The following is a 26,840-nucleotide window of genomic DNA, read 5'->3' as shown; positions in this document are numbered from 1 at the left end:
CCTCTCACTTGCTTCATCTTTTACTCTGGCACTGTTCCTTTTCTTCCCATTTTCCATCTATCTGTCCCCTTCCCCCAAATAAACCCAAAGTGAAAATACTAAAATACCTGAGAAACAGTCTACACTCTTATTTCAGTTGATTTTTTCTTTTAATAAAATTAAATTTTAAAGAATAAACTTTCATTCATTGCTTTGGGAGAGGGGGAAAGAATTGTTATGTTCACATTATTTAGGGTCATTTCTACAGACTCAGAATATTTACTGCAAAAAGATCTTTATGAAGCATGCATGTGCAAGTAGTACAGGTGAAAAACACGCACTTGTTTTTCAAATAAAATATGAAACATTTTTTGTGCTGTTCTCGGCTAGGTAATGTGATGTTTATTGCTAAATGATTTTTCTAACCTATTCCTGTTCTAATTAAAATCATTTAAGAAAGTATTTGTTGAGCACAGTTCAGAAAATATTTGAGTAGTATTAAAATTTTTATTTTTCCCTTTCATTGGGGGAGAAATATGCTAATAGAATAGGTTTTTTTTGCCATTCCATTTTTTTAAAAAGAAACTTTCTACAAAATGGTGGTCATAAAATCGTGCCCCTTTCTGAATTAATTTTGTTGCTCTAAATACTTTGCTGAAACATAACTGACCAAAAAGAAGGAAACATTTGCAAATGCTTGTTTTTTGAAATAATGAAGGCGATTTGTCTGGAAAACTTAAAATTTATGCTGATCGGTTTCTGTATTGCCATAATTTTATTTAATTATACCTAGGGAAATGTGTTAAGATATATAAGGAAAAAATTTGAGAGATTTTTACAGCTGTGTAAAAATTCTCAAATTGGAACAATTGTGTTAAGCCAAAGCATTTGCATCCAGATAAGGAAATTAAATGAGAACGGAATTTTGCTTTGTGGAAACAAAAACAAAATGCCTCCATATTCTGAAGTGCCTCTACTTTAAGACTAACGCACCCAGCCGAGGACTCCTTTCCTTTGACTCCGTGTTGCAAGAATTTAAAGCAAGTTATTCGCCAGTAAAATAGTTGACTGAAACGCAGTGGGAGGGAGCGGGCACGGTTTGCCCGACGTGCGGGTCCGCGGCTTTTAGGCGGGAAACCTCACGCCGCGGCCGGAGAGCGGGTTCCCCAAAATCGCCCCCCGCCGCCTTCTACCCCCTTCCCCAACGACGGATTTTCCTGATTCTCCAAAGGCGCACGGCGACGTTTCCGTGGCTTCCCGAAAGGACGGCGCCAGGGGTCTGTCTGAAGACAGCTCCATTTTAGGCATGGCCTGGTGGGGCGGTGGGGGAGGTGGTGGTCATTTCCTCGGGTTCTCCTGATCCCCCCTCCTACTCGACTTCACTTTTCTTAGATTGCGGAGAGTCTGACATCTAGATAAAGGGATCAAATTATAAATGACATATGTCTGGAAATGCAGTAAAAGGAGTATATTTTGTGCCAAGTGTTACCTTCATAGTGGTGAAGGCAAAGGTTTCTTTTGTTTGGTGCTCTTTTGGGACAAAATGACAAATGTAAAAGTCCCTTAATTAGTGGGAAATCATCAGCCTTCTTTGGAACGGCTCGACTTTCTAGAGAGGAGGTGGTGATGTGCCGAAGGAAGGGAAAGGTGACTGGGGAGAAAGGGGAGAGGAAGTTGCGGGGCGGGAGGTGGAGGGAAGGGGCAGAGCCGCGGGCCTGGGGGTCTCGGCGCCCCCGCGGCGCGGGCTGCGCGGGAAGGGACGGGCCGCGGGCCAGGGTCGCGTGGGCTGCAGCCCGGCCTTATTGCCGGGAGGAGGGCACGGGTGGAGCCGCCCGCTGTGGTGCCACAGCCCCTCCTCCTAGTTTTAAGAAGAACCTAAGCATTGTTTCTGCTTTCATAGAAGTCACTCATTGCTTATAGTTGAAAACAACCACGGTGGGCTTCGGCACCTCTTTCGGGTCCTTGCATTGTACTGTTGGAATTAAAAAAAAAAAACGAGAAAACGTGTACTTCGTTTTTTAAATGGAGAAACCTTAGATTGTGATAACCAACGGGCATATGATAGGTTATTTCCTTGATCCCCCCTCCCCCCAGTGCGTTGAAGAGTCTTTGTAGCTACTTGAACTCATTTTAAAGACATTTTGAAAGAACTATGATAAATCAAGCTACTAAAACATTTGGCTTTCACAAGTACAAAACATGCGTTTTGAGTCAAGCACAGGTCTTTCTGGCACTAAAAACAAGTAGGAAATGAGAAAAAAATTAAAACCAGAAGACTTCAGGAAAGTGACAAATTGGAAAGCATTCTAGGAGATTCATAGGACCATTTTATGTGAAAGAAGCACTCTGTGATCTTAAAGAGATTATGGTCAGTTTTATAAAAGGATCTTAGGCTCAAAAGATGGGGGTGGAGGCAGAAAAGACGAATCTATTTAAAAGACAGTGCCATATCCCTGAAATGGTGAGTGATGTTTTCTGTCTCCTTTCTTCACTCTCTCCCTTCCCAATTTCTTTCCCTCCTCCTCCCTCTATGCTTTCCTCTTTCCTGCTCCCCTCGTCTGTTACTCTCCCCCCACCCCCAGGTGTGTAAATGCCTTCGCCTTAAATTCTTGTGAATGAATGTTAGAGGATTTCTCCGAGTTCCCAGTTGGAAAAAACCTTCTACACGACTTGAAAGGCTGATGTCCCTCTCAGGAAATGAATGAGTCGATAACCTCTGACACCAGTGGCCAGTCCAGTGAACCCTACCTTAATTCCACTAGTACTGGAGGCATCCAATCAGGCAAGACTGTGACTCTCATAGCCCTCCCATCTAATGTGCTTCAGTTATTCAGTTATGGTATTTCACACTTTTCGTCTATAGGTTTGAATTTCATCAAATTTAACAAGAACCAAGAATTCCGAATCCACTGATATATTGTTTCTGATTTTCTGATGATTACATTATTTTCTAATTAAGAACAAACTTACAGATAAAATATTGTTTACCATAAATGTGTGAGAGTGACAAAACTAAACTCTCCTGGCCTGTGAATTTTATAATAATTACTTTTACATAAATAACAGCACTTCCCCTCAATTTACATGAATACTTTTTCAGATTATTTTTCTGTTACCAGATGTTGATTTTTAAAAGTAATTCTTTCATGTAAAATGTGAGAAAACATGTAATTTATTTTAAATTAGTTTTTCTATTTCATATTGTGTGAAATGTTTAACCTGGAATGCCATTGTTCAAGTTACTTTATTATAGGTCAATGTAATCAGTTGATTTCTACTATTAAAATAATACCTAGTATGTTTTGTTAGCAAATAATTTTTTTGAGAGCTTGGAGCTTTTGTTACTTTTGCGAAATCATTTGGATTTTTACACTTTTTCTTTCCTCCCTACCAGCTGGCACATGGTTATTTCCCCCAAAGTAAATAAAATGGAAAGGCTTTGCCCCATTTCCTGAGAAACAACAAAAGAAATAAACAGACAAAAAATCTTTACAAATTCATCAGTTTTGACTGACACCTTTTTCCAGGAACAGCTGAAAATAACATTTATGTACATCCATTTATTTCAAATCTGAACCAATTAGTATAGATTTATATTTAGTTGTTTAATATGGGGAGAAAGTGTCATTAGGTGCATTATGTGGGTTTCCAAAAGCGTTTAGATTCAGAATCCCTACATTTTAGTTTGTGTGAAACAGTGTTAGAGTGAAACGGAGTTAGGAGTGTGGACATGTTTGAGAGACGGGGAGGGGGATTGCGGGTATGGTGGGGGAGGGTCAACTCGGTAGCTTTGCCGAAGGGAAGTGGTATCTGTAGTTTCTCCGTAAACTGCTTGTTTAAGAAAATGGGGGGTGGGGTGGGGGAAGGAGTGGTGGTACGTTTTAATGTTTCGAAAACGGGTGATATTTCATATTTTAAAGGGAATGAAGCATTTCCAACTGATCTATAATATTTATTGCAGTATTCGATAGGGGTGGTAATATTGGTGTCCGTATCTAGTAATCAACAAATCGTTTGAACCAATTTGAAAGGTAAAGGGTAAGCATTTTGAAACTGGGGGCGGGCCAGGGAAGGGACGATAGGAGCCTAATCTGTTACTAAATTTTCGTTCATTCGACTGTTCTATCCACTGGTAGTGCACTTTTTAAATGTCAGGGTCCAGTCAATACGATATGAATTTACCTTTCTTCTCCCACTTGCCCCTCTGTCCTCGCCCCTCCCCCGCCCGCGCCCGCTTTTTTCTTCCCCACCTCTTTCTCTGGCTCTGCAGCCGCCTGTGCTGGCGGCTCCTCTTCACCTCCCCTGCCTGGCGCTCCCCTCCCCCTCCCTGCCCTACGTCGTCTTGCTCTTGGGGAACAATCGCCACTGATTGAGGTTCACTCCATGTTAGGCTGGAAAACTGGGCTGTTATTTAGGAAGTCATTAATCACATCTCCTCCCCCGGAAAGAGATGGCGGAGAAACCTGTGAAGTACAATTCCTTACCAACCCCCTCCAAAATGTTCCGAAATGATAAACCTAAACACAATTTGACTACGTGAAGGTGATAGTGATTTTTCCGGTAGGATTTTATTTTAAATTTGAAAAGATTTCAGGGCACCATCAGGTAATTGTGTGCTTTTGTCTTATTGTAGGTGTATGTTACCATTATCTAAAGTTTCATGGAGATGTAATTAGATTTAATTAGATCTTTTGTAAATTGTATATTTTCCTCTAAGAATTGAATTAAATTTGCGTCCCAAGCAGGTTTACTGTTATCGAGCAGCTGAATTCTTAGGGGAAAAAAATCGAACTCAGTTGCTTTATTTAAATGACTTTTTCCCCCTAAATGAGATTATTTAGACAGGCTTGTGTGTAAGGCACGCGTGTGCACATATGTGACTGCCGTTTTTCTAAATCGACGATTCACAAGGACCTTCCATTGTGTTTAAGTAAAAGCACGAAATCAGCATTCTGATTTATCGTAAAGAAGCGTCCCAAATTGTCTTTAAGATAACATGTTTGAATTTTTCGTGTTCATTCATAAATTATTTTGATGTCAGCATAGATGAAATGGCGATTGGTTATCTCTTTCTCTCGCCAGCCCCTTAAGGATCCGAGGTGAAATTAGTAGCAAGAAAGCATGTAATTGACAAAGTCACGTGTGCTCAGGGGGCCAGAAACTGGAGAGAGAAGAGAAAAAAATCAAAAGAGGGAAAGCACATTAGACCATGCGAGCTAAATTTGTGATCGCACAAAATCAAGATGTTAGATTGATGCAGAAGACCACTCCGTTCCAAAGGGAAAGTTTTCATCTCACGAGTTTGGAGCAGAGGGCCCGTGGGGCAACATGGCCGAAGGTTAATTTTCTTTTCTATTGTTTTACTGTGATTTTCTCTCTTCCTTTCTCTCCCCCCTCCCTCTCTCTCACCCTTCTTTGCCCGTCCCCCCTTCCCCATTTACCCCAATACTGGGCATTCCCCCCCCCACCCCCCATCGCGCTATGGGGCTTTCTGCAACCTATTGTTATAGATCTCCAAAAATGTTTTGTACCGCCCACACTGATTCACAACTTGAAAAGCTTTCAGGGGGCTATTGTTTGAATTGTTTGAGTGTGATTAAGCGCAGTTTCAGTTAGTGAGCCCAAGAAAACTTTTATACACCTGCCCCCTCCCCCATTCCACCCCAACTTTAATTGAAAGTTATTGGGGGGGAGGGGAATGCGCGTTTGCGAATAACCCTGGATTCACTGCTGCCGCATGTGCATTAACTAGTTCTAACCATCTTGATTTCTCTTTCCTCCTCGTGCCCGCCGGAGAGAATAGTTACGCTGAAAATTTCTCTTTGTAAATGGGATCAGTGTTAAATCAGCAATATGCAAGTAAAGTATCGCATGCTGTACTGTAATATGTGGCTGAAAAACGGAGTGAAGTGAGAAAGTACACGTATGTACAGAAACGTGGAAGTTGCTGTGAACGAGAGAACAGTGTGGCTTTCCCCTCCCCCGCTTCCCCTTTTAACCCTTTAATATTTTAAATATTTTCTGTAGAAGAGAAGAGGGAATCGACCATTTAGTAGCGTTTTTTTCTATTCCCCCCCCCAAGCAGTTTTTTTCTCTTTCAATGAACAGTATGGGAATACGGACTAACTGACTTTTTGTCCTGTTCTACTCAGGCGGGGCAAGCAAAGGTGGAGAAGAGCCCGGGAAGCTGCCGGAGCAGGCAGAGGAGGAATCCCAGGTTTTGCACGGAACTGGCCACTGTAAGTGGTTCAATGTCCGAATGGGATTTGGATTCATCTCCATGATAAGCCGAGAGGGAAGCCCCTTGGATATTCCAGTCGATGTATTTGTACACCAAGTAAGCCAAACTTTTTCCCCCCTCTCTCTTCACCTTTTTCCATGTGGAGGAGTCAGTCAGTAGTTTTGTGAATGGACATAGGATAATGTGTCCTTAGGTATATTGAAAGACAAAATCTTCCTTACAATCACGAGTTAATCCAGTTTTTAGGGTATGTGTATGGGCCCTTTTCTGGGTACCTTTTTCTGGGTGTCTTTTCCTAAACAAATGAAATCTTTGAAATTTCACTGCTTGGGTGCTGGTTGACTTTATTAGCAAGTTCCGCTCTTCATTCGACAGCGAAATTGCGGCAGTGTGGCTTCCGGTGTTGTCGGTTACAATTTACTCTGTCGCCGATGCCTGGTGAATGAGTGGGAAAATGAATGAAGAAACAGTGATCATTTTAAGCTAAAAATACCCACAACAATTTGCTGTTATAAGAAATCTATAGGTCCCCTCGTTTTAGACATCTCTAGTCACAGCAGCTTCCCCTATTATTTCATCTCTGCCTGCCCGGTATTCATTTGTGGATTCAAATCAAAATAATTTGATTTTACAGTGAAAAAAAAAGTGGAACACTGTTGGCCTAGTATGGATTTGAAGAAGTGTAAGAGAGGATGCTTGGTAATCAAACATTTTAGTAATGTGCCCCTGTAGGGCATAGGTCCAAGTATACTGTCTCTTTAAGAGACTGAACTCAAAAAAACGTGGCCCGAGGCGGCTCTAGTTTGTGTGTTTAAAATGCGTTAGTCTGCTACTTGGGGTAAATTTCCACCGGTGCTTATTATGTGTTGTAGTTTTTTAAGATGCTTTAATACCGAATAGAATGGCATTGCTTCTCATTTTCAAAATGTTACCCAGAAACAAATTAATACCTCTTCCCCTTCCATTTCTCTCTATTGCTTAATCTCTTTATAGTGAAAAAGATATTTGCAGTTTGCAACCTTGATTATTTCATCAAAAGAAGTTAAAGGAATATAAATTCTCTGTAATTAATTCTTAGAGAAGAGTAAAGGGATTTAAGACTAAAGAGGTTTATTTTGGCTTGACGGTCTAAGTTAAAAAGAATTGAGTGAATGGCTATCTCTACTACAGGTTGACTGACACAGTTACATGTAGAAAATACTTAGTATATTTGCCTGAAGATTATATTTGATACTATGTTGTATGTTCCTGGTAGTATTTACAACCTCCTTTCCCCCCTAAGGAATATCATCTTCAAATTAAGTATATAAACAGTGGAAACATACGAAACCGTTCTGTTTTGATCTGTTGTCCTGACCTTGCTGTGTGGTGTGTGTTTTCCTTTCCTAAAGGCCTGGCCATCATTATTGGCTGTTTACATGTGGAAGGATCAGCATAATCTGTGAATTGAAACAGGGTTTAAATACGTAAATAGAAGTCCACCGACAGGCTACTGGATTTTATGCCTCCTACCTTATATTGCAAAATGAAGCCACATTTTCTGCTTTTTTCCTCCCTAAATTGAATGATTGAAATCATTGACAAATCCATTTTCTCTGTCTCTGGCTTTCCCCTCTTTGAACCTTCTTTAGGTTGTTAAATTGTTCTTTACGATCTCATAAATTTGTTTTATAGATGAATGAAAAAATAGCCCTTTTCTTCTTTGTCTGATCACACCTTGTTATAATTTGGTTTTCTATGTTTACCTTTTAATATATTCAAATATTAAACATTTTATTAACCAATATTAATTCAAGAACCATGAGACGTCCAAATTTAAGCCATTTAATGGTTATATGTAAACATTCCTATATCCACTGATTTAAGAAATACTGTATTGCTGGAAAACTTTTATTTATAGATAACGATCAGTTTCTAGAGTACATTGATTATTAATATTAGACTTGCTTTAATCTGTTACACATCTTGTATTTACTAAAAGAACAGTATTAAAATGATATGTGTGATAAAAATTCTCTGGAAATATGAATGTTTGTATTCTTCATAGGAAGAAGTATGTAAAAAGTCAAAAAAACTTGAGTATTAGCATTTTTGTGATGTAAAAAAACAGGGCAGTGATAATCTTTAAATTTAAAATTAGAAAGTGACATTTTAGGGGATTTTTTTTATGGTTATAGTATGTATTTGATTTTTGAAGTATATCAGTTTTTTTCAGGGAAAAATTACTTAGGTATCAGTTGCCTTATTTTTTTGTTTCTTGACTTTGATGCCTAGGTAAAGGGGTTTGTGTCTTATATTGGGACTATATAAATTGCATATAAATCATATGAATAATTGTTTTCAATAAGGCAGGAATCCTATTGATTTTAGCCAAGCAACTACAAGTAACAATTAGATGGGCTTAAATGATGTGTGCAGGTATCATGTAAGCATCACTTACACAATCAGGTTGCAATTCAGGACCATTTTATAAAAGTTTTTAAAACATTTTTTAAGTTATTATTTTAGCTGCCATTTTTAATATCTGAGCATTTTTGAAAACATACTAGGTTTTATGTATAATTATAGATTAGATTTTTTTCCCTATTATGTCTATATGCTATTTGGTTATTAAAAAATAGGCATTGTAGATAATTAGGAATTTTAAGTGTTCAACTGGATCAATATCTAGTTATTTTAAATATATGAAATAGTTTTTTTTTTAATTGTTCAGAATTGCATGTGTCATTGCATTTTTTTTAAGTATTCTGAAACACTTTTTTAATAGTATATATTTGGGGGAATAAAAAAATAAAGAATTTAGTTTCTTTAAAATAATGTTTAAAAATTCAAGCCAAGGTACCAGGGATATTTTTTTCTCTTTTAAAAATATTAACTGCAAAGAACTGCACATCAAAAACAATTCAGTTGCTGTGAAATGAAGAGATTATGTGTGTATGTGTGTGTGTGTGTGTGTTTAAAATAGAGCTGTACGTTCATAGTTATATAGTTCTATTTAAAATTTGTTGGCAGTAATATATTAAGACTTTATTCTTATAGTTTCTGTAATGTCACTAACTACTCAAAAATAAACACATGACTTAGGTGCTTTACTTTCCCTCTCTTTAGACTTGTTGATAAATGCAGTGCGAGTCTGCTGTTTGAGGATGGTGTGTGACCATTGGTGGTTTAAAATGACAGTCTTCTTTTGACTTCCTAATGTTAACTTGTGATTTAAATGACCATATTTTTATGAATTGGTAATGAATATATGTATTCTGACACATGTTAATACTGAAACATTGATAGCATTCAATATTTTACTTTTAAAAATTTAACAAAAATGTATAAATATTGTGAATTTTGTCACAGCTTACTGTTTCTGAGGTGTTCTTTAAAATATATAATATTTAAAATTTGAAAATTTTGGTGATAATTTAGTTTGTATATAGGATAAATTTGTAGAAATTCCTTAAGAATCCAATGCAAAACAGAGATTTGTCTCTCAATGGAAGTAAGAGTATACCTCGTCAAAACAGATTTGTAAGTCTTAGTTCTTACTAAGATGATTTCATTAATTAGAATACAGTTATTTTGTAAGTGCTAATAATTAATACTCTTATCCTAGTTTATCGTTATTAATAAGTTAAAAAGATTTGCATCCGCAGTTAGCTTCTGGGAGAATGTGTTTAAATTATGTAGAAAGTTCTCTGGCAACTTTTTGAAATATTATAAGCTTTTAATAGGACTTAAATATTTGATGGTACTTTAGATGAATCACATGGTAATTAAATATTAGATCCTTTTTGGAGAAGGGCAGTGTTACCCAATAACTACCTGTTGATGTTTGTTATCATGTAAGTTTTTCTTATAGATTCTGACATTTATTTCCAAAGTCATTATCTCACCTAATAAGATAAAATTATCAATTTGAACTTTATTTTCTTCAGGGGAGGGATAGAATCCATTCTCCTTATTGCCCTCCTTTCAGCTCATTTACATAATAGTATTTTCTTCACTTGGGTTATATGTTTGGAATTCTTTGCCATCAAATATGGTACAAAGAATTTTTAACATAAATGTATTTCATTTATTTCACAATTTATGTAAGAATTTTTTTTTCTAAAGAGAAAGAGTAATTTCAAAATGACTGCAATTTAGCAACCATTACTAGTGGGCTTAGATATTTATTAATAATTTGGTTTTGAAGTCTTCATTTACCTTTCAGGTATTGATGTTTTCTTCTTATGCTCTTTATTTCTGATTTATAGTTTAGTCTTTATGGAGAATACAAATGTCCAAATTACAAAAATTTTATGTATTTTATGTTCCTTTTATTACTTTGCTCAGAAAACATCTCAAAGAGTAATGGAAATAAAGTATTACACTGAGATAAATTTAAAGCACTTTTATTAATAGTATAGGATATGGAAACATTTGGAGATAACTACTATTTAAATATGTGAAAATTTTAAGTATTATACACAGTTCAATTAATGTTATATAGAGTTCAGGTCTCAATGTTTTCAATATTAATTAATTACACTATTTATGAAAACAAGTTTACTCCAATATGTTCATGTTTAAGGGCTTTTCATAACATTTCATCACCAATTTATTAGCCATATTTACTTTTGTCATAGTTTAGCATGGAAACATTTTTCACATGCAGAATTGATGTGATTATTATTATTCTTGGAGCTATGAAAGTGTTAATTTCAAAAAAGTTAGACAAAGAGAAATCTTGGAAATTTAAAAATGTAATCATGTAACAGTCACAGCTAATTTGTCAGTGAATTATGCATTTTAATATTTTGAAAATGTTTCTTAAAGCTACCAAATTTTCGAGATGATTTGCCCAGTTGACCAATTTGGAAGAATCCTAAGTGAGATGCTTTAAAGCTATTTAATCATAAAAATCACATTCAAAAGCATTTAAATCAAAATTTTGTAAGACTTTAATTGTCTTAAAACATAGGGGATACTTTCCGTGTGAAAATGCTGGTCCATTTTCAAGACCCCTTTTTTGTGTACTTCTAAAAAGATATTCTCATTCAATTTAAATATGAAATGTGAATTGGGTACATGTTTAAGACATAGTCTTCCCTCCTTGTTTTAAAAATTACTGATGTAACTTTTAAATATTTTGTTCTTATTTATTTTTGATTCTTCTTTTTTTAAAAGACCATTGACAACAAATGAAGGCAATAAATCAGAGAATTGTTTTTTAAACAAATATATGTGACAAACCACTTAAAAGTATTCCGCATAACGTCTTTAACTCATTTTAGAGTTCTTCGGTTTCATAAGAATTTAAAAACTTCTTTTGTTACTTGAACTAAACATGGTAGGTTAAATAATGAGTCCTAAGTTTTAAATTTCGGTTCTTTTGAGCAGCAAGGAACCCTTATTATTTGAGTTTGGTTGAATTCTTCCTGCTCAGAAATTACATAAATATTGCAGATAGTTTTGTATATCTTAACTGAGCAGTTCTTTTGGTATGTGGTCAACCTACAAGTTACTAGTTAAAAATATAGTGTACTCTATTTTTATTTCTAAACCAAATATAACCTAAACAAATAAAGTGAGGATATTTCTGATTAATTAAACTGGAAATTTATTACTTTAAATGTGATATTCTATAGACTTGATTTGGAACTAAATGTGAAATGAATAAAATAGTTATTTTATTATTATCAATTGTTCATACCTTGAGATATTTCTCACTGAATTTTAAGTAACAGAAGTTGAGCTTGTTCAATATATAATTACTATAGGTTATGGCATTGTAACATATAAAGTCCATAAGCAACTTAAATGATTTATATTCCTCTCTAAAATAATTTGATTATAACATCTTCTAATATCAGAAAAGTTGATAACAGTAATATATTCAAGACAATGCATTCAAGTGGGGTACATTTAGAAATGATCTTTTAATGAGTACTCTATCAAATGAGTAACAAGAGTCTTATGTTGCATTTTGATACATCAGGATTAATTTTATCTTCTATCTAGCAACAGATTGGAAGAATATCTGATGACTGCCCCACCTCTATATCTAAATATTTGACAATTTGGAAATGCTGTCTAAAATAAGATTTACAGATAATTGGTAGACTTAATCTTATGCTTTTTTTTATAATCAGCTGCAAATTGGAGTAATAATACCTAACTTTTCAGGTGGTTGTGAAGAGTAGAGATACTGTTATATAAATTGCCTAGCAAGTATGTGTTGGATAAATCAACTAAAATGTAAACTAATCTTTGCCACAAGAAAATCGTGGATAAGTTATTTTCAGTGGCATATATTTATGGTGGAAAATTAAATTATCTTCTTTTATGTGCTCTCTTTAAAATTGGGCAAAACACGTTGTATAACATTAATAGCTTAATTCCCATTATAGTGAACTACAAAGTTTTTTGTTATAATTTTATGGTGTAGAATATTTAATATTGTTTAAAATTCAGGATATAAACTGAAACTTGGAAATAATTTTGTGATATAGATATTTTTGTTTTAATAGTTTGTTGTGTCATGAGATTTTACCTGTAGATTCAGGTGTATATATCCAGTTTGTGTATTCTTCAGTATAAGCTAAGGAAAAAATATTGTCTTAAATAGACCTTCTGTGATAATTTAATACCTATTGCTCTGTTAATAATTACTTAATCCTTGTGAGATACTATATAGTGGTATAGAGTCTGGTCAAATAGATTAGTATTCAAATCCTAGTTCATTATGTGTCTGTAGGAGAAGTAAGTCACCTCATCAGTGTCTCAGTGTCCTATAAGTGGGGGGACAAAAAAGTTCCTGTTTGTATAGGGTTATTATGAGGATTAAATGTTATTACACATGTAAAGCATTTAACGCAGAGCTTGGGAGATAGTGAGGACTCAAGCATGTTTGCTGTACATGGTTATTATTGCAAAGGAGAAGTAGTGTGATAGAGTGAGGGAGAAAACATCGATTTGGCTCTGCCACTTGGTGGATTTCTTACTTTTCGCTAGTCACCTGGAGCCTCAGTATTCTCGTGGGTAAAGTGTGGTCAATAATATCTTTTCTCCCTATTTTTGAGGGTTTGGGTAAGGGTAAATTGAGGTAGTATACATGAAAATAATTTAAGAATTGTCACAGTCCCAGGTTTTAGTTATAACCTTTATTTCGAGCTCATGTCATTTATTTTATTTTTTGCCTTGTCAGCTTTTTTGAGGTATAATTTATATAGAATAAAATTCACCAAATTTAAGTATACAGTTAGATGAGTTTTGACAAATTGTGTAACCACCACTACAATCATTATACAGAACATTTTATCACCCCAAAAAGTTCCCTTGTGCCCATTTGTAGTCCCTTGAAGAGAAGAGGCTCGATTGTCTGATATGATTATTGATATGTCATATTAACTGGTTAATTGACCTGGTCCCTTTTAACTTTCGTTAGACATAAGCTACAATCCAGTATCCTTTATCAAATACAATCCACACGTATTTGTTTTTTGTTTGTCTTTAGCTATTTCTGCTTGGAAATTACCTTTACACCAGTAGTTTCTGTGCTTCTGAAAGTGAGATTAATTAATACGTATTTCACTAATCTTCAGTCTTAGTTTTATTTGTCTTTATACAATATAAACTCACTGCCTACCTAAAGGGCATAATTAGGCTTATTGATATTCATATTTCTTTTCAGAAATTTAATGACTTTCTGTCTCAACTGAGTTTTTGTGTAAAAAATACCTGTATAAATACCTTCTTAGAGGTATAAATCAACAAAATGGCTTATTGTCATATAAAAGTAATAACTTTTAAGGAAATGGTTTACTTTAGAAAAATTTCTGGTTCAATAATTTATTCAACTTTTTTTTTTATTGATCACATACTAAGTGTAAAGCAATGTTGATGATAGATTTAAGAGGTCTGTTCTCCAGCTTGCTATATATTCTGTTTTCTTTCTTTTAGCAAACTTTTTAATAAGATTTTTTCAATTAATCCTCATTCTTTTCATATAGGGTATAAAAGCAAAGGATCATTTTCCCATGTACTATTCACTTTATTTTATACAAAATCTAATTATACAGCCTCTACCCATTTAATTTGGGGATAACTATGATAAAAAAATAAATGTTAGTTTTAAAATTTTGAGCTACATGCAGTGATTTCTCATCATTCTTAAAATATATAGATTTCAGATTTCATGCGTAGAAACTATTTTTACCAATGTTTAGAATTATTTTATTTTGCTATTATAATATACTTAATTTTTACCAGCTGCTTTAACCTTTTGTTATAATAGTCCACTTTAAAAAATCAAAACCCACTTAAATTTATTACTTTTGTTAATCTTAAAGTTGGCCTCTGTTTCAAAATCTTGTAAATTTAATTTGCTAATAACTCTTAAGATTTTTGTTCACTTTGATTGTGCTATATAAAGACTCTATGTAAATTTCAAATTAATTTTACTTTGACCATAAATTTGTTCATGACCATTTCTTTCCTTAAGCTTTGTAAGCAATTCCCTGGGCCATTACTGATAGCAGCTGTAATGTTCCCAGATACTATAATGCCTAAATTCTTTTATCTTAACATTTTTTTCTGTCAAATGCACTACTTTATCCTTAGTTCAGTCTGTAACAGAAGTCTGACAACACAGGTTATATCTATCACTTTAAATACTTAATAGATCATTGATATATTGTAAAGCTTGGAATAAATACTATCAACTTTTTTCCAAGGTATGATTTTAATAATACATCATTTTGCTTACAATGTGGAAACACTGGTGCTTGGAAACTAATTCCACTTTTCAGCAACTGCTTTAAATAGATTAAATGATATTAGAGACACATACCTAACAGTTCAGTGTAATCCGCATATTTAAAAAGATAAATGAATGAATCTTTTTCAATTTTAACAAGAAAAAAAAGCTTCTCTTTTCTTCTTTTTTGGATTGGTTAAACTATGAGTCAGAAATTTAATCACAGTATTGACCTCATTTTTTAAGCTCTCTAATTAAAATTTTGGGTTGAATCTCAGGACAGTTGGATTTGCATGCTCGCTGCTTTCACTGGTTCCTCCCCCATGCCATTGAAGAATTTTGAATGGTGAGGAATTTGTGCCCTTTGGCTCAGGTTGCAGACCCACTTGATCAAGCCAGAGAAGCCGGGGTCAGAACTATTCATCGCTTATCTTTTCCTTGGGCCACTTGTAAATCCTGCCTTTCTGCGCTGCAAAAAATCTCTTTATATTAGACTTATAGTAAAGCCTGGAGTATAAAAATGGGCATAATAGTTGACGCTTGATTATAACCCTACAATTAAATAGTTAATTTCACTATTTTTAGAAGTTTTCCATTGCATTGCACCTTATGTGATGTATGTAATTTTATTTCAATACATGTTATTTCATAAGATATTATAAAAGCAGATATTATAAAAGCATCGTGTTGGTAGTGAAAGTATGGTGATATGATATTCTATCTCAGGTTGAGATTTCACACCTTTGAAATGTAGTGATTACTTTTAAGTAAATTGAATTAGCTAATTTGAGTCAGATCTGTAAAAAGCCCCAAAATATTTTGTTTTGATGTGCTTAATTTCTAGCATTTATGCTGACACTTAAGACTTGCCTGAATCAATTATAGTACAAGTTTATGAACTGTATCAATAATGGTGTAAAGACTTTAAATATAGACTGAGGTTTAAACAAACACAAAACACTTTGTTCTTATCTCAGCATCCCTTAAAAAGTATACAGCTCTGGTTCAGGACCTCAGGACCACCCATCACCCTGGACATCGGATACTCCTATTTATTCAAGAAGCTTGTGAAGTGTCTGTGTGCCAGTGGGGGATGGTGTGTGTATCTGTGTCGGGAATCAGTTAGGTGATTTTACCCCAACAAAAGCAGCAACATTGTTTATAAACTGAATTATGCCCCTGTAGAATTTTCTAGTTGTAAAACCTAACTTACATTAAATGCTTGTTATTTTATGTAAGGGCTGGTTGCAGTTTTCACATTTTTGATGCTTTCAGAAGGTTAAAGTGGGCCCCCATTAAGATTAACCTCAATCCATTACAGCTTTTTGCCTTGCAGGCCCCACCCATTGGCCTTGGATAGCTGATACCAGCTTTTGTTTCTTCCTGTAGAAAGGAAAGGAAAGAAAACTGTTCTTTCTCTTTCATTGTGTAAGTCATGTGACTTCCCTTTTAGTTAGTTACAGATAGGGTTGAAGTGAATGTCAAAATGAATATCAAAGTTTTATGTTTATATGAAATATTTATTGAAATGTGCCTCTTATTTAATTCATGTGTTTAATGCATTAAAGTATTTGTTTTCAACAGCTATACCTTATTTTACATCCATGCTGTTGTTTTTTTAGGAAGCCAAAAAAGGTTACTAAATAGATTTAAAAAACAATACTGATCTTCTTATCTGCATCATGGTAGTTTCTTAGTATACTTATTTTTCCATCAGTTATCTTTTAGCATCATTTGAGGTTTCTGAACTGTAGCTTATTTCTCAGAACTCACAGTGTAAAGAAAGTAGGGGTGGTGGTTGGAATGATTTTAGCAAAGAAAAATTGCTGGGAGGGGAAAAAAAGAAATGTGTTATAGGGCTGCATGTAAATGTAAGAGAATTAATTGGGTATATTTCTTCTTCTATCTCACCTCTCAATAGTAATAAACAGTGTAGCTAGCTGTTTGGGAGAAAATGCTATCCACCTCTTATAATATTTATATCAATAGAATAATATTTCATTATGAAGTTAGATAACATGAGGATAAATGCTGATGTTTAGTTCTAATTTGGTGATTTGGTCATGATTTTATAATTTAGTATGAACCATTAAATATTTAATCTTTAAAGTTACTTTAATGTGTTCTTAAGCTATTTTTCCAAACATTTAAATTCTATTTTAGTAAACAATATGGCTGTTACCAAATAATAAGTAAAATATTTGAAACAAAGGTAGTTTTTAAAGAAGTATCTTCTCAATGATTTTTAAAATATAATTTTCTTTGGCACATGGTATTTCCATGCAAGTAAGTACTTTTAAAAGACTTCTAAGAAGAATACTATTTTAAAATCTAGGATGCATTTTTATTTAAAATATACATTTCAATAAAATGTTCCAGATTATTGTTACATAAAAAAGCATTGTTTCTTACTTTTTCATAGGCTTGTAGATCTTAAAGGGCAGTGATATTTAATCTTATGATTTTGCTATCAATCCAAGATAACTTGACTAATTAGATTTGAAAATATGAAAAATTTGTTGAGTTTTATAGAAAAGCTGCTTAAGTTTCTATTAATAGCAGTGGGTTATCAGCTTTTCAGTAACTGGGATCTGATATGAAGTCTGTAATTAATGTGCTGGTCCATGCTTTCATTTACGTTAACATTTATAGTAAGTGATTTATTTTGCATGTGCTTTACAATTGAATATTCCAACTTCTGTTTAATTAATTAATTAACTTTAAAATATTTATTGATATTTTATTTAATGTTTAAATTGTTGCTACAATTTTGCTTTTGGGAAAGGTTTAGGATACTAAATCTTTCAAATCTGTGATCCTCCTTCATTTACCATTTGGATGGCAAAGTATTCATAAAACACCAGCAATCTATTATTAAGTGTTTGAATCTAGTACTAAGATTTATTGTTGAAATAATCCATTTATATCTTAGTGTCATTGTAAGTTTATAAAGATAAACAAAAGCCCACTTTTATCAAAAATTGCTACTGGGTTTTTTGTGTACTACATGCTTTTTTTCCCCAACAAAATTTGATATTAAAAGATGAAAAGTTGAGTATTTTCTGTTTTATAGCTCTATTTTTTTCCTGCAAAAATTTTCTTTAACTTGTGTGGAGAAAAGTTGTTTTTTAAATGAATTTAAATGGCTGTGTCTTCACGTTTAGTCAAAAGTCCAAGGCTCTTTTGTGGGAGTAAGGCGATTTGGGGCATTGCTGCTTGTTTTCATGTGGGTTACTGTAACTATGAGGTTGATGAATGATTTATTTCTGGATTTTCTGTCTCCTAAAATAAACTTTATAATAATTATAAATAATTTTTCAAATAGTTGAAATTTATGAATAGCCAAGTAAATATGGGCATTTGTTTCAGTACATAATCTTTAGTTTAGGGTTGGGTATCTCTTTTTTAAAAGATATTCTGATGTTTAACAATCTTAAATAACGTTTGGGAAATTGTCTTGTTAGGTGTTGACTTTTCCATGCGGTCCGTCTTTTCTTTTAAAAGTATCTGGTCACTATTAAACCATTAACATGGGTAAAAGTAATCCAGAATTTTCTGTGAGATTCATTGTTCAACATATATTCAATTACCTAAATTTACAAAATCCACATGACTTTCCAAGGAAAATCTCATAAGACATGGGATAATGTTTTTAGAGTGAGATTTTGGAATACAGTTTATTATTTTGATTTATATTTTTCAATTTTTACCTGTAAGTCGAAAAAAGAAATTACTCAAATTATTAAAGCGTTATGCTGTCCCCAAATTATTCCCTGGCCTAACATTATTTTCGATCTGCCACCAGGAATTATTACAGCCCTAAGTGATCTCTGTCTTTAGTCTCCTCCTCCCATTCTTTCCCCCTCCCCCACTCTTCTGCTTCCCCCTCCCCCACTCCCCTTCTTTCCCCCTCCCCCACTCCCCTTCGGGAAGGAAGCCTGAGGCCCTAGCTCTAGAGATACCAGGAAAAAGCAATCGCTCAGCGAAAAGTGTCTGTCTTGAGAGAAGTATCATCCCTTGGAGAAGACTATAGCTGAGAAGAGGTTAGCAGCAGATAATAGAGTTTTTAAAATTTATTCTAAATTAATTTAGAGTTTATTTTTGGTACAGCTGGAAATTGCTGTCATTATGAAAAAAGAAGTCTGTTTTGTCTGTTTAGGCATTAGCAAAGTCAAATCCAGTCCTTCACCACTTCTCTCTCTTAGTTTTGGTTAATTCTTGCATACCTTTTCTGAAGGTTGTTGCCAGTGATTTTCCTAACATTGGGGAGCAGAGTGAGTTTTGAGCAAAAGAAATGAATGGTTAGGTAATTTTAACATTTCTAAATGCTTACTGATATTTGCAGTATTTACCTAAATTTCCGAAGAAAGTATATATGAAATATTTTACTCTACTTCATTTGTCATCTAATGTTTGTATCTAGCATATTTTTGCCTAGAAGAAGCCTTTTGAAACCACAAACTTACTCATAAAATAGGCTAACGATGAAAATAAATTGATAGTGAAGATCTAGAAATGTTTAAATTATTACTTCCTTAGAGAGATTGTTCACAAATCTCTTTTTTTTTTTTCTTCAGGATAAGTAAAAAATGTAGATTCATAGGGTAAACCCTGTAAACCGTAATGTAAGATTTCTGAAGGGCCCAAGTTTCTTCCATTATGCTATAGATTCTGCTAGCATTTCTTCATCTTAAAAGGCAATCGCTTTACTTAGCTCCACATGCATTTGTTTAAATCTCTTATACTTGTTGACCCTAGTTTGAAAAACTTAAGCAGAATAGCCATGGAATCTCACAATTTAGCTTAAAGAGAATTTTAGAAGTCATAATTTATATCGGAAAGATAACAAAAGTGAATATTACATAATACTTAGGTTTTATGGAATGAACCAAAGATATTTTGAAATTTTTGAATGTTATTTACTTAAAGGGCAAATACAAAAATATACATAATAGCAAGTATATTTAAGGTAATATAAAAATGGTAAGTATAAGCAATCTTTTGATAGAATAACTTGAAAAGAATGTAATCTTATATATCTTCTATTGGTCCAACTCCTCTCCAGATCAACAAACATTTATATTTGTTTTGTTTTATCTGTTTACTAATACTAAGTTCCCACTACTACTACTCCAGTTTGCCATCCGTTGATCCTATCTCCTGCTTATCCAAAGACTCTGGTTTAACTCCTGTCTATGAAGGCTTCTGTTGTGCCAACACAAAAGAACCCTTCAGCTACAGCCAATCAGTATTGTAGCAATGATAGTAATCATGACGTCAATAACAACAACACAGAATGATAATAGTATCATGTAACTTTTATAGAGTACTTGCATGTGCCAAGTACTGTGCTAAGCATTTTACATCCATTAAATTTTCACAACTCTGAAAGATAGTTGCTGTTATTGTCTCATTTTTACAGATGAAGAAAATGGTCTTAGAATGGCTAATTGCCTAATTTCACACAATTGAAGGAGCAATATGACTCCAGAGCGGTGCTCTTAAATCTCGGGTTCCAGCCACATTTTTAAGCTGTTTTAATTTTATATTAGTGTGCTTATCTTATGCTAAGTGCTCGAGATTCATTTGTGAGCAAAAAGCGGAGAGGGGATTCTGACTTCATGGAGCTTACAGAGCAGTAGGGCAGACAGATAATCAGATCCCACAAATGAAAGTAAAATAAAAACTTCTATGAGTGCTGTGAAGAAAAGGTGCGTGGTGCTGTGAGTATATACTCATGAGGTCCCTGGCCTAGTCTTGGGGTCAGGAGGGCTTCTTTGGGGCAGTAAATTTGTGATGAGGGGTGAAGAATGAGTAGACAAAGAACAGGGAAAAGAACATTCCAACGGGGGGGGGGGGCTTGCAAAGGCAGGAGGGAAAATGGAACTTTATTGAGAAGGTATTAGGATTACAAAGATCAGTAATATCCAGTCGCTGTCTTTAAGAAGCTTGCAATTGTCTGTGTGTGTGTGTGTGTGTGTGTGTGTGTATGTTGTATGTGTGAGCAACAGTTACCACAGAGAGATAAGCGCTAGGATGAGAGCAATGAGGTAGGAAGTGCCCATGCTTTTAGTAGCAAGGAATGCTTTATAAAGGAAGAGACCATTTGAGATGGGCCTTGGAAATGCTTAGGAACTTAGCTGCCGGAGAGGGCATTCCGTATGTAAATGTGCAAAGAGAGAGAGGTGAAAGAGCCTTTTGGAAAGACTGGTGTGTCGGTGGGGTGCCAGGGGCTTGATGGGTGGAAGGAACAGGGAAAGGGTGTGGTGGAGGAGTGGTGGAGGATGAAGCGCTAGCCAAGGCTGGGCTGCTAGTAATCAGGTTATCCTTCTTAGGTCTTCACCTGGGCATAGTTATTTGTAAATTTCTTTAAAATACTCACTCCCCTCAAAGCTTCGTTGGCTGTTTTCTGAATAAAATTTAGAGTTTTTAGCCAGGCATCTAAGCTCTTCAGGATCTGATTGAATCCGCTTTTCCCATCTTTGTTCTCATTCTGCTTATTTAAATTGTTGGCTTTGCCATGTGGAACCTGTCATTTTGTAAACATACCCTACACTTCTTTGCCTCTTCCCCTTTGCACAGACAGTGCTGTGTCTTTCCCCTAAATTCCTTCCCACGTTCACTTTTGGAAATCCTTGCCATCTTACAGAGTCCAGCCCCAGATTCAGGGCCTTCTTCCCTGAGGCCTTTCCTCATCGTTCTAGGTAGAATTGCTTCCTTCCTTCTTCTTTTTTTTTTTTTTTATAATTTTATTTATTTATTTTTTCCCCCAAAGCCCCAGGAGATAGCTGCATGTCATAGCTGCACATCCTTCCAGTTGCTGTATGTGGGACGCGGCCTCGGCATGGCCGGAGAAGCGGCGCATCGGTGTGCACCCGGGATCCAAACCCGGGCCGCCAGCAGCAGAGCGCACGCACTTAACCGGCAAGCCACGGGGCCGGCCCGCTTACTTCCTTCTTAAAAACTCCAAAACTCTTTATAAATAATGAGTCACTTGTCATAGAGTGTCTTCTGTTGTATTTTGTTTTGTTTCTCCTCCTACACTCTTCTGCTAAACTCTAAGTAGAATTGTTTTGCCAAATTTTGTATTCCCTACCATACACAGGTGCATGCTTTTCATATAATTCCTACTCAAAAACATTTCCTGAGTAATGAAAAAGAGCATAGTACATTAGGTACATTTCTTCCCTATCTTCCACTGGATAAAAAGATAAGAATTATCGAGAACTAGCTGGATTCATATTGTCCAAGAAAGCATATGTGAACTCTTCTTGTTTAAGAAAACCTAGTGTTCAACTTATATTCAGTTCCCTTTTAATATCACTCTTACATGTCCGTTAAGCATTGAGTTATATATGGTAAACTCTGCATTTGTGGGCTCAGAACACTTTTGGGCTTCTGCTTTTTTTTCTTATAGCAGAAAAGATGGTGGCTTCTGTGCTATATTTATTACCACAGTTTACTGCTAAGTCTGAAGTGTCAGCAGTTTTTTGGAGGGGAAGGACCTATCTGTCTAATTCTCTTTTTAAGTCCAGAGAACATTGATATGAATGTTTACTAACTGTTTTAAGTGGCAATATCGTTAGGGAGATGAGATGATATTAAATGTAAACAGTGGAGACCTTGGAGTGAGAGAGACCTGGGTTTGAATCCCAGCTCCAGTGCTTACTAGCTGTTTGAATTTTGCCACATTACCTTACCTCAAGTTAAATTTCCTATGTATAGAAATCGGAGAGCAATACTAATTTTATGGGGTTGTGAGGATTCGAGTTAATGTATTTAAGTGTCTAGCCTAGCGCCTGAAAGGGGAATAAAGGGTATCCTTTATTTTTTGTTTCCTTGTTTTTCCTCCTCTTTTTGTTTCTTTGTTTTTCAACGCTTAAAAAATGTACATATGCTACAATTGATATAATCTGGAGGAGGATATCTAGTATAAGGGATGACAGGATGCTATATATCTGGTATATAGCAGATAGATGAGACTAACCACACAATATAAAACTTAATGGAGAAAAACGTAGAAATGTGCATCTTAGTTAATAATAACAAAAGTAAAGAGCATAATGGATACAAGTCAGTTCCACAAGTATAGGATGGGGCTAGTCTGTCTTGATGCCTGCTTGTGTGAAAAAAGATCTAAGGTTTTTGTAGTGGACACTGTTGGTCGCATACCCAGCGTCCATTTCTTCCTTTCTTCCTTCTGATGAAAACCCCAGTTCTTTTGTTTGTGTATCCACCTCCATCTCCCTGTATCCCTGGGAAAGGTGACTCCATCTCCCACATAAGGGGTAGCTCCTGTCAGTCTAAGCATATGGTGTTCTCCTGGCAATTGTTGTAAGTCCAGGAGCAGGGATGAGACTTAAGTTGGCTTATTCAGTCTTGAGGGAGCAGTTATTTACATTTTACTATTAACAGACTCACTGTTCTTTTGCTTCTGTGATTCTTACCTTCTTTCTGCCTTTATTCTATTTCTTTGGGTAGAATGTTCACCAGTAACAATTCTTTTTATATGTACTGATTTCCAATCTGGAAGACATGCGTCTCATTTTTCCCCATTGCAGGCTTTCCACTGAATTGGGTTACTCTGACATGAAAATTTAATGTCATTTCTGACTCATGACTTTTCTTTATCCCTCATGTCCAATAAATAATTAAGGTTTTTGTTGTTGTTGTTTTAATAATCTCAAAACACCACACAACTTCCTGTCATCTATACTTGAGATCTTAGTGATCAGAGCAGAGTCTTGATTGGCTGCCCTAGGGTCCATATCTAGAAGAACAAGGACTTGAAAGTTGGGCAAATCAGATAAAAAGAAGTTTTGGAATTAAAGACAGGCATATAATATGATTTGATGTTAATTTAAGGTCTTCCAGTGGTGAGCTTCTGCAGGTAGATCACTTTCCAAAGGGAATCTGGTGATGCACAGTCTCTATTAAGACTTAGCTCCATCAGTTTATGCAACAAATAATCATTGAACACCCTAGTATGTGAGATACAGCAATGAGCAAAACAAAATAAATGAAAATACCTGTCTTCGTGCACCACTCCCAGTTCCTCCCATTTCTTTTGTATCTTTACCTCCACTGTAAAACAGTGGGAACACAGACTAACAATATTCAGTATAAAATACAGCATCTTTAAATTTTTATTATTTTTTATTTTTTTGGTGAGGAAGATCAGCCCTGAACTAACATCCATGCCAATCCTCCTCTTTTTTTTTGGTGAGGAAGACTGGCCCTGAGCTAACATCTATTGTCAGTCCTCCTCCTTTTTTTCTCTTTCTCCCCAAAGCCCCAGTAGATAGTTGTATGTCATAGTTGCACATCCTTCTAGTTGCTGTACGTGGGATGCCACCTCAGCATGGCCGGACAAGCGGTGCGTCAGTGCGTGCCCGGGATCCAAACCCGGGCGCTAGTAGCGGAGTGTGCACATTTAACTGCTAAGCCACGGGGCCGGCCCCGCATCTTTAATTTTAAAAAAAATCTCATAGTAATATTTGAGCTCTGGAAATCAAACTCAGGAGAATTGGAACATGAAGAGCATAAAAAAAGAAGGTGTTTTATTTTGGGGGAAAGAAAAAATAAAAGTAATGTATATGAGATGATGACTCTAAATCTGAATTCTAGAGCATTCTAAAAATTATACTTTGAGGAACATATAGTAGTATTGTTAATAAAGAGGAGTAGAGGTTAGTGATCTACAGCAGAATTTCTCAACCTTGGCACTTTGGTTCAGGTTGGACCTTTTGGGCCAGATAATTCTTTGTTGTGAGGGGCTATCCTGTGCTTTATAGGATGTGTAACAATATCCCTGACCTCTCCCCACTAGATGCCAGCAGCATACCTCCCCAGTTGTGACAACCAAAAATGTCTCCCAACATTGCTAAATGTCCCCTTTGGGGAAAAATTGCCCCCATTTGTGAACCTCTGATTTAACGATTTTGGTAAGTGCTTTACCAAATATATAATGCTTCATAATTAATATCTATAACCTTTTGTTTAGACAGAAATACAGACTAAAATAATTTTAGAGGGCCTGAACATTTGGGATAAGAAATTACCAATAAATTCATATTTAACTAACAACATGGACTAAAAGCAAAATATGAAACCTTTTAACATTTTTATTTTTAGAATGTTATGTATTGTATTGTTCTGGTTATAAATGTAGTACATTATACTACATTATAGGAAATTTAGACAAATAAAAGTATAAAGATGACAATAAAAACATCCATTATCCCACCACCCAGAGATAACCATTGCCTACCTTTTAGTGTATTTTCTTTTACTCTTTTTCTCCTCTCTATAACTTAAAAACAAATGCTATTTTTGAATCCTTTACTTTTTTATGCTATTTGCCTAAAATTTTTTTACAAACGTGGAAAATAACTTTCAATTCTCCTTGTGAAATTATTGCCAATTATAAATTAGAAGAGTTTAAAACTAATTAAATTATAATAGAGAAAATAGAAATTTATAAATTTTTTGGAAGTTTTGAAAAAGTAGAGGGGGCTGGCCCCGTGGTCTAGTGGTTAAGTTTGGTGCAGTTCCCAGGCACGGACCTACACCACTCGTCGATGGCCAGACTGTGGTGGCAACCCACATACAAAGCAGAGGAGGATTGGCACAGATGTTAGCTCAGGGTGAATCTTCCTCAAGCAAAAGAAAGAAATGTATACTAAGCATTTGAGTGACAGATTCTAAATATTTGTTGATAAAGTGTACATTTTTTGAAATAAGAACAAACCCAACATCCTATATTATTTCTTACTTTAATCCACTTATAATTTCACAAGTCTGAATATGTGAGACATTTATTTATTTATTTATTTTGGTAAGGAATGTTAGCCCTGAGCTAACATCTGTGCCCATCTTCCTCTATTTTGTATATGGGACACCACCACAGCATGGCTTGATGAGTGGTGTGTAGGTCTGCGCCCGGGATCCAAACCCATGAATCCCAGGCTGCCGAAGTAGAGCGCGCAAACTTAACCACTACGCCACCGGGCCGGCCCCATGAGACGTTTATTTTTTAAGTTTAAATCCTTTGGGAAATTTTGTCATCTAGGAAAACAACAGAATTATATTAATGTGTCTTTATTTTCACATGCAAAATATAGAAAGGATTGGTATGTGTATTTATTTGGTATAAATATTTAAAAGGTCATCATTAAATCTAAACTAGTTTTTCAGTTTTATAGGCAAGTTAATATTTTTTTCTCCTAACTGATAGAAAATTCAGTTCTGCTAACTGTATTCAGAGATGACCTTCACGTCTAAAATATATTATTTAAAATTCTGTGATATAGTTGTCTTAAATTTAATAAAATGCCATGAAATCATTATTAAAATGTATAGGTTTACACAAGTTTTGATAAATCTGTATATATAAGCAAAGCGTATTAAGTACCATTTGCAGTTGAGAGGTGAATTTTTATTTCTTTGAGAAAGGAAGATATTTGGCCACAGAACAAAGAGGAAGAGCATTCTGGGCAGGGAAAAGGATGCAGGTATTAAAAGATAGAAACAGTCCTTTGAGTTTGAAAATTTTGTACGACATAGGGAGTTATCAGGAGCCCCACTCAACTTTAAATTCCCAGATTGGTTTCAAAGATGCACAAACGTATACATTCCTTTTTATGCCCAGAATATCATATGCTGACCTAAATTTAAGTGGCGTTGCATTATAGAAATTAAAAACCTATGTTAAAGGAACAATTTTCATTTAGTATGAAAGGAAATAGCCTTTATACCCTTTAAATGTTCCTTTCTCAATAGTGATTGACTCATTATCTGCTCATCCATATGTTTATTAGTTGTCACCCATGTGACAACTGATACACTGAGATTCCCCCACTGTACCTAAAATGAATTAACATTTTC

The 26,840-nt window shown here is 35.0% G+C and overlaps 1 protein-coding gene across 6 annotated transcripts in view; it reads left to right on the top strand.

The window, feature by feature from the left end:
• LIN28B (lin-28 homolog B) overlaps nt 1–26,840 on the top strand; it is a 144,781-nt gene that overhangs the window by 11,340 nt on the left and 106,601 nt on the right. For 2 of the 6 annotated variants that reach the window (XM_058566551.1, XM_058566552.1), the window contains exon 3: nt 6,132–6,316. In XM_058566551.1, the coding sequence (XP_058422534.1) occupies nt 6,132–6,316 (185 nt within the window). Of the gene's footprint in view, nt 1–4,391; nt 4,445–5,061; nt 5,318–5,772; nt 5,903–6,131; nt 6,317–26,840 lie in introns of those variants that run through there. The other 4 variants (XM_058566556.1, XM_058566557.1, XM_058566555.1 and 1 more) reach the window with 4 other exon arrangements.

This window comes from Diceros bicornis, chromosome 23 (genome assembly GCF_020826845.1).
Source record: "Diceros bicornis minor isolate mBicDic1 chromosome 23, mDicBic1.mat.cur, whole genome shotgun sequence".
In the NCBI taxonomy this organism is placed as follows: Eukaryota; Metazoa; Chordata; class Mammalia; order Perissodactyla; family Rhinocerotidae; genus Diceros; species Diceros bicornis.
The sequence above is the reverse complement of the archived record's forward strand: the minus strand, read 5'-3'. Positions and strand labels throughout refer to the sequence as shown.